The sequence below is a fragment of the Bos javanicus genome, chromosome 9, assembly GCF_032452875.1.
Source record: "Bos javanicus breed banteng chromosome 9, ARS-OSU_banteng_1.0, whole genome shotgun sequence".
Classification (NCBI taxonomy): domain Eukaryota; kingdom Metazoa; phylum Chordata; class Mammalia; order Artiodactyla; family Bovidae; genus Bos; species Bos javanicus.
Window position 1 is genome coordinate 22,086,175 of NC_083876.1, and position 17,059 is coordinate 22,103,233.

Sequence of the window (17,059 nt, forward strand, 5' to 3'; positions counted from 1 at the left end):
CACCTCCCACTGTGGAGGAGCCCAGAAACCTTATACGACAGCAGACACAGCAGAGATGCCTGTGAAACTGTGCCTCCTGCCACTCTCATGCTCCTCCTCCCCCTATGCAGAGGAGACCGTCACAAAGAGTCCCAGACACTGGGGAGGGCCCAACATCCCAATGATGACAGCAGCTCTGGCCGAAGAAAGGCAGTAAGGATCAGGGAGGCACAGAAGGAATCGTGACGGCACTGAGGCACACTTCTCCCAGAGCCAGCGGAAGCTGAAAAGTGCCAGCTAGAAAATGTAATCGGACGCAACACAGGGAAGAAACCAAAACCTAGTGTTATAATGCCACCTTCTGGAAAACAAAAGTAAGGACTCTAACTTCCAACCTATCCTTAACTTCAAATGCACCTGCAGAGGAATAATTCATCAAGCACCGTGTACAAGCACTATAACACTATATCACAAAAAAGAAAATATTTCTCCAGAAACCAAACTGAATCACAGAGTGTTTCAATATAACTGAAAGATAATTCAAAATAGCCGCTAACTCAAGGAGCTACAAGAAAAGTCAGAAAGGTAGTTTAATGAGCTCAGGAATAAAATTAATGAACAGAAGAAATACTTTACCAAAAAGATAGAAACTCTAAAAAAAGAACCAAACAAACACTGGAACTGAGGAATCCAACAAATAACATAAAGAATGCATTAGAAAGAAATAGAAATAGAGTTAATATATGGAAGAAAGAATAGCAAGCTCAAAGATAGAAATCTTGAAATGATACAAGTATAAGAAAAATGAGGAACAAAATATTTAAAAATGAGGAAATTCCTCAAGACCTATCTCTTTTAGGAAGGATGACACTAAGGTAATCAGTAACCCAAAAGGAGAAGAGGGAGAAGGCAGCAGAGCATTTATTTAAAGAAATAACAGCTGAGAAAGTCCCAAATCTGGGGAAGGAACTGGATAAACAAGTACATAAAATTAAGAGAACACCAAATTACCTCATACAAAATGACCTTCTCCAAGACAACTAATAAATAATAAAATTGCTAAGAGTCAATAGCAAAGATTTTTAAAGGCAGGCAGTGTAAAAAGGACAGTGGCCTATAAAGGAACCTCCACTAGGCTATCAACAGATGTCTCAGCAGAAACTCTACAGGCAAGGAGGGAGTGAAATGACAGTCTCAAAATATTAAAAGATCAAAAACTGTGAGCCAAGAATATTCTATCTGGGAAAGATACCATTTAAATATGACAGAGAGAGAAGGCTTTCTCCAATGAACAAGCTGAGGGAGTTCATCAACATTAGACCTGCATAATAAGACATGTTGAAAGCAGTACTTTAATAGAGACAAAAGTAAATAAAACTTTGAGCAAGATGATAAATAGAACCAGGAAACTATAGAGCATAAAGGTTAAACGGAGAAAAAAAGAAAAAAAAACTATAAGCCATTGCTGTTTGGTAGCAAACTCACAACATAAAAAGGGACAATTTGAGAAAGCAAAAACAAAAAAGAAGATGAGAAAAACTGAACAGGTAAAGCAAGGTAACATACTATCAGCAGAGAAAAGACTGTTTTTCTATGAGACGTTTTTTACAAAGCTCAGGACAACCACAAAACTTTATGTTACAGAGCAGAGAGATGAAACATAAAAAAAGAAAACACTGAGAAAAAGACCAAAGAAACCTCCACACCAAAATGACAAAAACACAAGGAAAAAGAAACAATGGAGATATCAAGCAACCAAAAAACAAAACATAAAATTTCAGGAATGATGCTAAAGCTGAAACTCCAGTACCTTGGCCACCTCATGCAAAGAGCTGACTCATTGGAAAAGACTGTGATGCTGGGAGGGATTGAGGGCAGGAGGAGAAGGGGACGACAGAGGATGAGATGGCTGGATGGCATCACTGACTCAATGGACGTGAGTCTCAGTGAACTCCAGGAGTTGGTGATGGACAGGGAGGCCTGGCGTGCTGTGATACATGGGGTCGCAAAGAGTCAGACACGACTAAGTGACTGAACTGAACTGAACTGAAGTTCTTATCTATCAATAATCACCCTAAATGTAATGGATTGAATTCATGAATCAGAAGACAGAGACTAGGTGAATGCACCAAAAAATAGGACTCAACTATATGCTACCTCCAGCAGACACACCTCAGCTGTAAGGACAAACACAAGCTCAAAGTGAAGAGATGGAATATTATACTCCAAGCAAATGGCAGCAAAAAGGAAGCACATATAGCCATCCTCATACCAGACAAAATAGACTTCACGCCGAAAAATGTAACAGACAAAAAATGGTCAGTATACAGTTATAAAGAGGACAACTCATCAAGAAGACATTGAAGTTACTAATGTATGTGTACCTAACCTAAGAACTATAAAATATATAAAACAATTATTAACCAACCCAAAAGGAGAGAAATGACAGTGACAAAATAATTGTAGGGAGTATTTACCACCCACTTACATCAAGAAATGGGCTTCCCTGTGGCTCAGCTGGTAAAGAATCCGCCTGCAATGTGGGAGACCTGGGTTCGATCCCTGGGTTGGGAAGATCTCCTGGAGAAGGGAAAGGCTACCCACTCCAGTATTCTGGCCTGGAGAATTCCATGGACTGTATAGTCCATGGGGGTCACAAAGAGCCAGACATGTCTGAGCGATTTTCACATATACATCAACAGACAGACCAATCTAGAAAGAAAGTCTACAAGGAAACAGTGGCCTTAACTGAAACATCAGACCCAATATATTTGACAAATCAGATTTGAACAAGAACATTCCATCCAAATGTAGCAGAATATACATTCTTCTCAAATGCTCATGAAAGTTAATTAAGGATAAGCTACATGTTGGGACACAAAAGTCTGAACAGATTTAAGAAACCCCAAATCCTATCAAATATCTTTTCTGATTACAATGGTATAAGAAAATAGAAATCAAGAACAAGAACAATAGAAAAATTACAAATATGTAAAAAACAACATGCTACAGAACAACTGGGTTACTGAAGAAATCAAAGGAGAAACAAAATTCTACCTGAAGACAAATGGAAATATGATATAGCAAAATCTATAAACAGCAAAAGCAGTACTAAGGGTTTGTAGCAATAAAGGCTTACCTCAAGAAACAAGAAAAACTTACACCTAGAGGTACTAGAAGAACAAATGAAGACCAAAGGAAATGAAGACCTTCTAGAAGGAAGGAAATATAAGGACAGTAGAAAAGATAAAGTAAGAGCTGATTCTTTGAAAAGATAACAAAATTGACAAATCATTAGCTAGACAAAGAAAAAAGAGAAGGCCTGATAAATAAAATAAAATAAATGAAAGAAAAAATGACACCAAGAAATGTAAAAGAATATAAGAGAATACAAAAATTGAAAACCAAGAAGAAATGGACAAATTCTTAGAATCATAAAACATTCCAAGACTGAATCATGAAGAGACAGAAAATCTGAATTGATGAATCATGAGTATAGAGATTGAGACAGTGATCCAAAAGCACCTAAAAACACAGATCCAGGACCAGACTGCTTCACAGGTGAATTCTACAAAATATTCAAAGATTTAGTACCTATCCTAAAACTCTTTCAATGAACTGAAAAGGAGGGAATGCTTCCTAACTCCTTCTATAAGGCCAATATCACCCTGATACCAAAACCAGACAAAGACAACACAGAGAAAGAAAATCACATGCCCTTATCTCTGCTGAACAGATATAAAAATCCTCAACAAAATATTGGCAACCTGAACTGAATGACACATCAAGAGAATTATACCACGTGACCAAGTGGGGTTCATACCAGGGATGGAAGAATGGTCAACTTCCTCAGATGGATCAGTGTGATACACCACGTTAGCAAAATAAAGCCCAAATCACGAGATCTTCTCAACAGACGCAGAAAAAGCATCTGACAAAATTCAACACCCATTTAGGATAAAAACTTTCAATAAAGTGGGTATAATTTATGAAAAATCCACAAGTTACATACTCAGTGGCAAAGTATTAAAAGCTATCCTCTAACATCAGGAATAAGACAAGGATGCTGACTCTCAACACTCTTATTCAACACAGTATTAGAAGTGCTAGCCAGAGCAATTAGGTAAGAAAAAATAAAAGACATCCAAATTGGAAAGAACGAAGTAAAACTGTCACTATTTGCAGATGACATGATTTTACACATACATAGATACTCTACACATTCCACCAAAAATCTGTTAGAAATAACAAATGAGTACAGCAAAGCAAAGGATGCAAAAATCAACATACAAAAATCTGTTGCATTTCTATACACTAAGAATAAGTATCAGAAAAAGAAATTAAGAAAACAATCACATTTACAATCACAACAAAAAGAATAAAACACCTAAGAAAAGATTTAAACAGGAAGGTGGAAAATCTGTATGTTGAAAACTCTAAGACACTGTCAGAAGAAATTCAAGAAAAATACAAATAAATGGAAAGATATTCCAGTCTCATGGAATGGAAAAATTACCATATTACCTAAAGCAGTCCAACTCAATAAAATCCCTATCAAAATCCCAAGAACATTTTTCACAGAAAGTTCTAAAATTTATATGGAACCAAAATAGATGCTGAAGAGTCAAAGCAACACTGATTAAAAAGAACAAAGCTGGAGGTATCACACGCCCTGATTTCAAACTATATTACAAACCCATAGTAATCAAAACAGCATGGTATTGGCAGAAAAATAAATACAAAGATCTCCAAACAGAATTAAAGCTCAGAAATAAACGCTTGCATATATGGACTATTAATTTATAACAAAGGAGCAAATGGAGAAAGGACAATCTCCAATAAATAAATAGTGCTAGGAAAACTGGACAGCCACATGCAAAACAAATTAAACTAGACCACTATCACACCACAGACAAAAATTAATTCACAGTGGATTAAAGGCTTTAGTGTAAGACCTGAAACCATAACAGTCCTAAAAAAGAAAACATAGGTGGCAGGCACTGTGATATGAGTCTCCCAGTATCTTTTTAGATATGTTTTCTCAGTCAAGGAAAACAAAAACATAAACAAAGTGGATTACATCAAACTAGTTTCTACAGAGCAAAGGAAATCATCAGTAAAATGAAAAGACAACCTACCAAATGGGAAGAGATATTTGCAAATGATATATCAAAAAACAACTCATATGTATGAATTCAATGGTATATTTAACAAGAAAACTATCTGATTAAAAAATAGACAGGAGTTGAATACATATTTTTCCAAAGAAGACATATAGATGGCCAACAAGCATATGGAAAAATGTTCAGCATCATTAATTATTAGGAAAATGCAAATCAAGACTACACTGAGATATCACTGTATACCTATCAGAAAGCTAGGGTCAAAATGACAACACAATATCATGTGTTGGCAAGGATGTGGAGAAAAGGGAACCCTCATACACTGTTAATGAGACTTTAAATTGGTAGAGTCACTAGAGAAGAAGGATGGAGATTCCTAAAAAATTAAGAACAGACTACCATAACTGGACATTGAACAACAGACTGGTTCCAAATAGGAAAAGGAGTACGTCAAGGCTGTATATTGTCACCCTGCTTATTTAACTTATATGCAGAGTACATTATGAGAAATGCTGGGCTGGAAGAAGCACAAGCTGGAATCAAGATTGCTGGGAGAAATATCAATAACCTCAGATATGCAGATGACACCACCCTTATGGCAGAAAGTGAAGAGGAACTAAAAAGCCTCTTGATGAAAGTGAAAGAGGAGAGTGAAAAAGTTGGCTTAAAGCTCAACATTCAGAAAACTAAGATCACAGTATCCGGTCCCATCACTTCATGGCAGATAGATGGGGAAACAGTGGAAACAGTGGCTGACTTTTTCTGGGCTCCAAAATCACTGCAGATGGTGATTGCAGCCATGAAATTAAAAGACACTTACTCCTTGGAAGGAAAGTTATGACCAACTTAGATAATATATTAATAAGCAGAGACATTACTTTACCAACAAAGGTCGATCTAGTCAAGGCTATGGTTTTTCCAGTAGTCATGTATGGATGTGAGAGTTGGACCATTAAGAAAGCTGAGTGCCAAAGAATTGATGCTTTTGAACTGTGGTATTGGAGAAGACTTTTGAAAGTCCCTTGGAGAGCAAGGAGATCCAACCAGTCCATCCTAGAGATCAGTCCTGGGTGTTCACTAGAAGGACTGATGCTGAAGCTGAAACTCCAATACTTTGGCCACCTGATGCGAAGAGCTGACTCATTTGGAAAGACCCTGATGCTGGGAAAGATTGAGGGTAGGAGGAGAAGGGGATGACAGAGGATGAGACGGCTGGATGGCATCACCGACTCAATGGACATGGGTTTGGGTGGACTCCGGGAGTTGATGATGGACAGGGAGGCCTGGTGTGCTGCGGTTCATGGGGTTGCAGAGAGTTGGACCTGACTGAGTGACTGAACTGACTGAACTGAATTGAAGCATATTATAGCCAGGTACTCCACTTCTGGGTATTCATCCAAAGAATACAAAAACACTTATTAGTAAAGATATATGCTCCCCTATATTCACTGCAGCATTATTTATAATAGCCAAGATATGGAAGCAATGTATGTGCCCATCAAGGGATGAATAAAGAACCTGTGTTATATGCATTTGCATATATAAATACACATACACACACACACATATATATATACACACAATGGAATACTACTCAACCATGAGAAAAGATGAACTCTTGCCATTTGCAACGACACAGATAGACCATGAGGGTATTATGCTAAGTGAAATAAGTCAGATGGAGATAGACAAATATTGCATGATTTCACTCATAGATGGAATATGAAACACTAATAAACAAAAACAAAATAAATGAACAAACTAAACCCCAAAATTCCCTTTGTACAGAGAACAGAGTAGTGATTATGAGAGGGAAAAGCAGGTGTTGAAACAGGTAAAAGGGATCAACCATATGCTAACAGAGAGAAGTTAAATTTTTGGTTGGAAGCAACCTATAGAGTATACAGAAACAGAAATATAATGCTGTACACATGAAACTTATACAGTATTATAAATCAATGTCACCTGAATAAAAATAAATAAAACCATTAAAAGCCCATGTTTTTATAATTTCTGGATCTTTGCTAAATAAAAAATAACAAGACTCTGAAGCTTTCCATAAATTCCGTTTATAAAGCAATTTAAATAGACATTAATTTTATCATTGAAAATCTTTAATTTTGATTATCATGTTTTCCTGTACAGTGGGTACCTAAGTCTTATGTCCTCATTTTTAAAAGATCCTAATGAATCAGAATTCATTAGGAATTTGTTCTACTGAGAAGCTGGGCGAAATATACTGCTTTACTTGATACTGTAACTGAAAAAAAACATAAACCTTACCATTTTCCGGTAAAACACAGAAAGGTCCTTCAAAACACCATCACTTAAAACATCAAGAGATCTAAAAAATAAATTATAAAATTCTATCTTAAGACTCAAGTAATTTAACACCTGGTAAGATTTTCAAATATATAGAGACATTTTATATTGTTGAGTAAGTAACATTTATTTCTTTTAATATGTCAACAGTAACAAACTCTTTTGGGAAGTATGTGGGATTATATATTTCAAATATATAGCAAACATATTAGACAAACATACTGAATAAAGCTCAAGCAACTCTTACGAATAATAGAAAAATATTTTCTATCATAATAAAATATAAATTTTCAACTTTCATTTTCTACAAATTAAAATCCTTAAAGAGTAATAATTAATATTATGTATTATAATCATATGTAATATATAATTAATTAGTATAATTAATTAATTATAATCCTACAAAAGAGTATTATATTGCTAGAACAATGGCCTATCAGGTACCTGAATTCTATCTAGAATTATCATTGTTCCTAATTATCTACATGACCTTGAGCAACTCACTTCATCTCTCTAGGTTTTAAGATCTTCATGTATAAAATGACATTTGGACTAGTTCAACTGAATTCAAAGAGGTTGTCAGGAATTTTACTGATACTTTGAGGGATCAGTAAAATTTTAAATCAGTTTTCATTCCAAAGTATACTTCAAACTATTTTACAACTAACATGAAAACATGGAGAAGGAAATGGCAACCCACTCCAGTATTCCTAACTAGAGAATCCCATGGACAGAGGAGCCTGGTGGGCTACAGTCCACGGGATCGCAGAGTCAGACATGACTTAGCAACTAAACAACAATATGGAGCAAGCACATTCAAATCTGTACCATTCCAGTTTTTTTAGGATTTGAAGATAATTAACTTCTGATGCTACATCAATTTGGATGCAGCTCTCCTTTCTTAACATCTATTTGCATGTTTATTTACACTTCTGAAAAACACGTATTTGACTATAAATGTTTACATTTATACAAACAAATCTTTATTTAAATGAAACTTATGCAAGTCTACTTACGTAAAATTATTCAACATAGCACATGTGCCACCCTTAATACTTCAGCTGACAAATTTGTCACAACGTAATACTTGAAAAACAGTGTGACACATCATTTTCCAACATCATATTTTAGATATGGTGTTCATTTCACACTGTGGTTGATTCTTATCTCACATATTAAAAGAGCTTAATTTGGCAATAATGAGAAAAAATTGCTATGATTAGAATTACTAATGTCAGCAAAAATAAATGAATTTATTCTGAAACCTTTGTTCTGCCACTAAAATACCAGAGGCATTTTAAATGACATTGTCTAACATCCCATACTATTAATTTGTATTTAGAAAGCATTTTTCACCAAGTAACAAAGATTAAACGCCCATAAGAATTTTTTCTAAATAGAACCGTAAATGTCAATTATTAAGAATATCTTAGTGATTCATCTTTATAAAAAGGTAGAAAACTTTTATTTCAAACATGTTTTGAAATTAGTTTTATTAAAAATCATCCTGACTTTGAAAAGTTACTTATCAAACAACTGTTACTACTTCTAATTATATGAATCAAGGTTTTTCTTGATTATTTGCAAAAGAAGTTTCATGGGTTTTTTTCATCCTCATATGAGGATATAAAAAATCTACTTTATAAGGTTTTCATGAAAATTATGAGCATCCATACAACACTTCTAGAATGCTGCCTGGCACATGGTAGTATTATTATAACTATTATTATGTAACTACTATTATATTACTATTATTATTAATAACTATTATTATGGCAATAAGTGTTACCTATTATTACAATTAAAGCAAAATACAGAATTATACTGGAGACTGACTTTATTTTTTTTTTTTTTTTTTTTTGGAGACTGACTTTAAAAATGCAACTGACACCAAAAATTCTAATGTGAAATTTCTGTATTCACCGAAAAGACTCATCTTCTTATCACTGACTTTATAGTGAATAAATGTAATAAAATCTTGACCTTACACTAAAAAATGAATCTGTAAATTTATTTCATTAAAAAATTCCACTGCTAAAATAGTTGAAAAGAATGAGATTAAATTTCCTAAGATTCCTCTAATTCTAAAATGTCCATGACTCCTAAATCATTAGCATTTATCAAAATCTTTTCATCCAGGTAAACATCAATATTGTGAAATATTAGCTTATAACATAGGATATAATATTTAACTTATTTTTTCATGTAACATGTGTCATTTTTCATAATGAATATTCTATTACCATCAAAACTTGAACACATGTACCACCTTGCAATAAACCAGACCAACTAAATTTTTCAGGCCATCTGCTGCACACTAAGTTTGACCAAAGAATCAATACGTAGTATAGGGAAAATCTTAAAAGAGAATAAATACAAAGAGAAAACAGAAATCAACCAGTAACAAATCATATGCATAAATATATGTGAAGTAATTAAATGCTGACTTAATTAGTATTACAAATAGTTTCCAAAACCCAGGTAACAACTACATAATTACAAATTAGCCTAAACAAGCAGAGTGATACGAATATATATACAAATATACTTGTGGTAATATTGTCCCATGACCTTCCAACCAGAATGTAAGCTCCTATAACACTGAGAGCAAGGATATTCTCCATTTGTTCACTGTAGTATTGTAGCAATGGCTGGCATATATTATGCATCCAAATACTGATGAAATGATTAAATGTCTTACATTTTCACTTTTTCTACAAAGTTAGGATTTATTGTTATTTAGTTTCAAATTACTAACATATTTGCTATTATATATAAATGTTTTTGCGACAGTCTGTATATAATACTCAACCTACCTTGCTTCAAGTAAAGCTGCCATATTCAGTCCAATAAACTGTAAACAAGAGAGTTTCAACTGTTCAGCATTATACATTGCTGCAAATTCCAGTAGCATAGCAGCATTCTTAAGGGTAACTACAAAGGAAGAAAAGATCTATAAAACAAGATGAAAGGCATTTTAACTATTGCAAATGAAATATATTTATTTATTAACTTGTCAGGTTTGAACATTTAGAAGAAGGAAAACTGAAAGTACTGTTCTGCTAAAAAAAAGTTATACTAGGGCAAATATAGAATTTATTTTCCAACCCGATATGCCAAAGTAATTTTAAATGATTCGTTATGAGGAAAAATAAATACACACAAAATTTTAAGCAAAAGAAAATAGAAAAGGTGCATTTCAGTGTCATCTAAAAGCAAACACGTAAGAATCAACAATCTTCCACCTAAATATTTTGGAATACTTTTAACTTTCACTGATAAACAACATTCCTTTTCACTTACATATCACAGAATAGTTATTTCCTCTTCTATAAAACTAAAACAATATACTTATGATTAAGAGAAAGTAAAGGAATCATTCTATAAAATATTTTTATGTTAAATCAACTATCAGACTTTATGTGAGTATATTTACATATATAAACACATACTATATATTTAGAAAATAAGTACATTTAAATATTACTGTATTATCACTCATGCCAGTGCACAATCTGACATAGTGCACAAAAGATGTTAGATTTTGTTATAATTCTTGTAACTGTATATATGAAGTATGTTTTACTGGAGACTGTCCAAGAATATTCTGCTTACCTAACATGTAACTTGGCTTCTGAAATCCCCTTTTCTTATTTACTCTGAGCCCCAGCCAACAGAAAAACACAACTATTTTCTACACCTGGCTTCCTCCATTTCCTTTCTCTTTCTCTCCTGTAACTCAGTCAAAAGTTATACGCAGACAATAATGATCTCTGCCTCACTCTGGACTGACCCAAAGTCTCAACTAATGATTAACCCAAAGTCTCCCACTTCACAGAAATAAAAATGAATCATATAAAAACTTTATAAAGAGTTGTTCAGCTGGTTTCAAGGACTGCCCAATAAACAGACACCAAAGTTCTGTTGAATCCTTCTCTTGCTAGATTCTAAGATGATCAAGAAATTCATTAACAGGGGCAATTGTGCAGCAGGAGCCAAGAAAGAATATCCAAAGGATGCCAGGAAAGTCGACTGAACAACTGAAAATATCCTCAATTTGTATATTTTATACCTACTGCTATTTTATACCTATTTATACCTATCCTTTATTTAATACAGAGCTGGTCCTCCATACCAGCAAGTTCCACACACAGAGGACCAGCTGTATTCACTGTGTTAATACTATGCTATTTTACATAAGGGACCTGAGCATCCACAGATTTTGGTATCTGCAGAGACTCCTAGAGTCAATCCCCTGTGACACTTAGGGACAACTGTATTTCCTTTTTCTGGTTTTTAAGATCATAGCTGTTGCTCTCTTTTTGATAACCAAGAAGAAGATACTCCACAGAGCTTAAGTGAGTAAATAAGATACCTGAACTAAGATTAACTATTAGCAAGTACAAATCAGAAAAATCACACTTTCTTAAGAGGCAAAGAAGGAGAACAAGAATAAGATTAGAAAGCCAAGAAACTTTTGTATCAGGCTAAGGAAATTTAACCATTATCTCAGAGGAAGCAATTAAAAACATATGAATAGGAGAAGACACTAACCACTTCCTATAGGAAGATTAAAGAAAGAAAAGTCAGAAGAGAGAAAGAGGACTTAAAAGACTACTATGACACTACACAGAAGGGACGAGTAACAGTGATCTCAACTAGCACAGTGACAGTGGAAATAAAAAGGTAGGGGAAATGTGATTAACATAGTTAAGAGACTGATCAGTTTTGACAGCTGCAATTTGAATGTAAGGCACAAAATAATAAAAAAATAACTTTGGCTTTCAAAGTTTAGTGTTAGAATGACAGTCCTGCAAATAACTGAAATAAGCAGAGAGAGAATTAAGAGCTTCAGAAAAAGAGATACTTTTGATCAAATACATTGATGGGATGGTTACATAAAAATTCCAACAAATACAATTCTCTGGCAGTCCATGGGCTTGGACTCTGTACTTGCATAGCCAAGGACGCAAGTTCATCCCTGATGGGGAAATAAGATCCCGTAAGCTGCACAATGTGGCTCAAAAAAAAAAAAAAATTGCAGCAAATAACAGGGTAGTTAAGTGTAGACTTACAGACCAGGGCAAGTGCAAAGAATTTCCACTTTCAAACTCCCATCCTTCAGATTGCAAAATAATTTCATGCCATCTTTATTATTCAAGTTTTATGATATTTCAAAAAATTAACATATTTCAATTATAAGATTTACATGTATTCACATATTAACATCTCTGATGTGCTTACAAATGATGACAAGAAATAATTTTAACTGTCTTGACATTTTTCATGATATAAAAACAGGCATTTTACTTAAATTGCATCATAAAGTCAATAAAATACCGTAAATCCTGAATTAACCTGAGAAAACACTATGATTCTAATTCAAAATTACTTACGTTTTTCAGTTAATGCTACTTCACAAATTTCTTTCAATCGAGATATGAGAAGCTGATCAGCCACCACAAGAACACTACAAACAAAATCCACGTTTTGAGATTCTAGAAAAAAATAAAAAAGTGTCACTCATACTATTCTGTAAACATTATACCTGGGAAAAAAGTCCAAGTAATTAAGATACTACAAAACACTTCAAAAGAGAGTTAAGATGATTAGTTTCTAAATGTTGAAATTGTAAATATGATAAACAGTAATAACATCAAAATATTTCTATCTCATAGGTAGAAAACTGTTTAAAAAAAAAAAAAAAAACACCAAAATGCCCTGGTTTACATTAAGACCATAAAATGGGCAACTTGAGTAGATCTCTTTTTGTCTTAAAGGGCTAGAATGCCTGCCTTATTTAAAATCTCTCATTATTGTTACACTAATAGGGGGGAAAGTCAATTCTCATCATCAAAGATAATATACAGGTATATGTTAAAACACACACACACACACACACACACACACACAGTGAGGGACGACGGAGGTGAATAAAGCTCCTAGGTTTATTTAAAATGGATCTGGTCATCTAAGAGTACTTGTAAACTATAGAGAAGTTCCTTAATTTAACATAACCTTGGTCCAGTGTACTATTAATGACCTTAAGCAATGCCCCCGAGTCACTGCCAGAATAGCAATATAAATAGGAAAAAAAAAAAAACACCACCATAGGAAGAGAAAAATGGTTAAAAAGAAAAAAAATTAAAGTAGAAAAAACATTAAATGAGAGGTGAAGTCACTGTAAATGGCAGACTAAGGACTACTTCAAAAATTCTTCTCTTCTACCAAAGCAATGAGAATTATTACAAAAAGATGATCAAAAATCAACTCTTTCAGAATTCTAGAAATTAGCCAAAGGCTCACAATAATCAGGGAGCACTGACTCCAAAAACTTGGCTGAATCTTGCTAACAACAGTGAGCTTTGGGACACCCTGGCTCCTCCTACATAGATCCTACTCTCCTCCATTCTCAACAGTAGTCCTGAAAGCCATCACTCCTGCAACCATGGGCTGAAATAAGCAGGTACAGACACTGGAGGTGACAGAACAGTTGTGGGGCAACATTATCAAATAACTGTTATTACTTAACCCATCTGGCAGTTTCCTGGAACCCCACTAGTAGGGGTTTATTTGACCTGACTCAAAGCTTACCCAGTGTGAACAGCCTCAGAAAAGGGTATTTATTAAAAACAAATAGCAATTGTTTAACACTGAAGCTGTCCAAGACAATGATAAGGGGCAGAGCAAACAAGAGGCAGGTCAAAACTTAAAAAGAATAGCTCAGGGAAAAGATGTTGTCAAGACTGAGTGTTTGTGTCCCCTGAAAATTCACATGGTGCAGTCGTAAGGGTAGGGCCCTGCTCTGACAAGATTAGTCTCTTTCTATGAGACAGAGATCTATCCATACTTCCCCAACAAGCTGTTCCACGTGTGTGTGCTCTCTCACTCTTTCTCCAAATACACTCACAAGCACTGAGGAAAAGCCAAGTAAGGACATAACAAGAGGCTTGTTACACAACACAAGTAAGGACATAATAGCAAGGTAATACACATAACCTGTGTATAAGACAGGAAGAGAATCCTGCCAGACCTTGGTCTGAGACTTCTAGCCTCCAGACCTATGAATAATAAATTTCAGTCTGTTATTTTGTTATAGCAGTCTAAGCTGACTAATACAAGTGTCCATAAGGGGCTTTCAAAAGTTTTAACATATTCCTGTGAATCTAGAAGGCCATACAAACGTGGAGGACTGTGGACATGCCCAGAAAACACTTAGGAAGGCCCCAAACTCTTACCTCTGTCTGAACTTCAGATTCTGCAAAAGCAGGAAATAAAAGCTAAGGCAGAATTGTAGGCTGCCTGCCTAAGAGTTGAAGCCATGCCACAACACACACAAAGAACTCCAAGGCATAGGCTGGGAAATTTACTGGTTTAGACATTTAAGGAAAATTCTGTCTATTAGCTGAATAAGCAGAGACCTCCGTGGTCACATATGACAAAGAATATCCATCTGACAGAATTAGCTTCAAAAAGTCACTAAATAAACAGGAAAAAATAAATAAATAAAATAAATAACCCCTGAAGAAAGAGAATCTGATTTCAAGAGTTGCTACATTATGGGAATTCCCTGATGGCTCAGTGGTTAGTGCAATTGCACTGCCAAGCCCTGGTCAGGGAACTAATATCCAGCAATTATGAAAGATGAAAAGAGAAACGTGAAGTGTGGCCTATAGGCAAAAAAACAAAAAAAGTCAAGAGAATGTCCCTAAGAATGCCAAGATCCTGAACTATTACAAAGAGTTTAAATCAATTATTTTAAATATGTCCAAAAACAAATTTAAAAAATCATGTCTAAAAATTTAAAAGAAAGTATGAGAATAACATCTCAAGAAATGAAGACTATCAATAAAGACAGAAACTATAGGTTAACAGAGATGATCCAATATGAAGAACAGGAAAAAAAAAAAAAACTGAATAAAAATAAACAGCATACGGGATTTCTGGAATACTATAAAAAGATACATAGGGGACTCACAGAAGCAAATAAGAAAGGACAAAATATTTGAAGAAATAATGGAACTGGAAGATATGAATTGACATATATACACTACTATATATAAAATGGATAACTAATAAGGATCTCCTATTAATACAGGGAACTTTACTCAATACTCTGTAATGGCCTACATGGGAAAAGAATCTAAAAAAGGGTGGATACATGTATATGTATAACTGATTCAAACTAACACAACATTGTAAATCAAGTATATTCCAGTAATTCAACAAATAAATGCTTTAGTGGTATATAAAAAAAAAAATAAAATCAGTGGTAACCTGGAAAAAAAGAAATAATATCAGAGGGGGAGGAAACTAAGAGTGAAGAAAATCTGAATGCAAAATTAAGCAGTAAATGACAGCCAAGATAGGTGTAGTTCAGTCACTAAGTTGTGCCTAACTCTTTGCAATCCCAGGCACTGCAGCACACCAGGCTTTCCTGTACTTCACCATCTCCCAGAGTTTGATCAAGCTCACGTCCACTGAGTTGGTGATGCCATCCATCCATTTCACCTCTGTCGTCCCCTTCCAAGAAAGGGAACAACCCAAAAAACCATCAACCAATGAATGGATAAAGGAGATGTGGTGTTTATATGGTATGTATACATACATGTATCTGTGTGTGTGTGTGTGTGTGTGTGTGACATACAGTGTAATACTACTTGGCCATAAAAAAGAATGAAATTCTGTCATTTTCAATAATGAACCTAGAGGCTATTATGTTTAATGCTGCTGCTGCTGCTAAGTCACTTCAGTCGTGTCTGACTCTGTGCAACCCCATAGATGGCAGCCCACCAGGCTCCACCATCCCTGGGATTCTCCAGGCAAGAACACTGAAGTGGGTTGCCATTTCCTTCTCCAAGGCATGAAAGTGAAAACTGAAAGTGAAGTTGCTCAGTCATGTCTGCCTCTTAGTGATCCCATGGACTGTAGCCTACCAGGCTCCTCCACCCATGGGATTTGTCAGGCAAGAGTACTGGAGTGGGTTGCCATTGCCTTCTCTGATGCTTAATGAAATAAGTCAGAGAGACAAATACTTCATGTTATCACTTCTATGTGGAATCATGGAATTTAAAGAACACAAATGTAAATAAAAAAGACAAAAACAGATAATGAGAACAAAGCAGTAGTTACCATTGGGGAGAGGGAAAGGGGAGAGGCAAGACAACATTATGGGATTAAGAGTTAAAAACTACTATGTATAAAATGAGAAGGCAACAGGATATATTGTATAGTAGAGAAAAATAAAGACATTGTTTTTTTAACAACTTTACATGAAGCATAATCAATAAAAATATTGAGCCACAATGCTGTACACCTGAAACTAATATTGTAAATCAACCATACATCAATTAAAAGAAATACAGAAAAAAGTTGTGATTGTTATAATTACATTAGGGCTTCCCTGGTGACTCATATGATAAAGAATCTGCCTGCAATGCAGAAGACCTGGGTTTGATCCCTGGGTTGGGAAGATCCCCCTGGAGAAGGGAATACGGCAACCCATTCCAGTATTCTTGCCTGGAGAATCCCATGGACAGAGGAGCCTGGTGGGCTACAGTCCATGGAATCAGAAAGTCAAACATGACTGAGCCACTAACACTTCCAGTTCCATGATTGCATTACATGTAAGCCTC

General features: G+C 34.9%; 1 protein-coding gene across 2 annotated transcripts in view; it reads right to left on the reverse strand.

Annotated features, from left to right (window-relative positions):
- The window catches only part of IBTK (inhibitor of Bruton tyrosine kinase), a 94,961-nt gene that overhangs the window by 31,275 nt on the left and 46,627 nt on the right, over positions 1 to 17,059 (reverse strand). For both annotated transcript variants that reach the window (XM_061427292.1, XM_061427291.1), the window contains exons 17-19: positions 12,821 to 12,922; positions 10,241 to 10,358; positions 7,386 to 7,446 (exon numbers count right to left, since the gene is read on the reverse strand). In XM_061427292.1, coding sequence (XP_061283276.1) covers positions 7,386 to 7,446; positions 10,241 to 10,358; positions 12,821 to 12,922 — 281 coding nt within the window. The remainder of the gene's footprint in view (positions 1 to 7,385; positions 7,447 to 10,240; positions 10,359 to 12,820; positions 12,923 to 17,059) is intronic.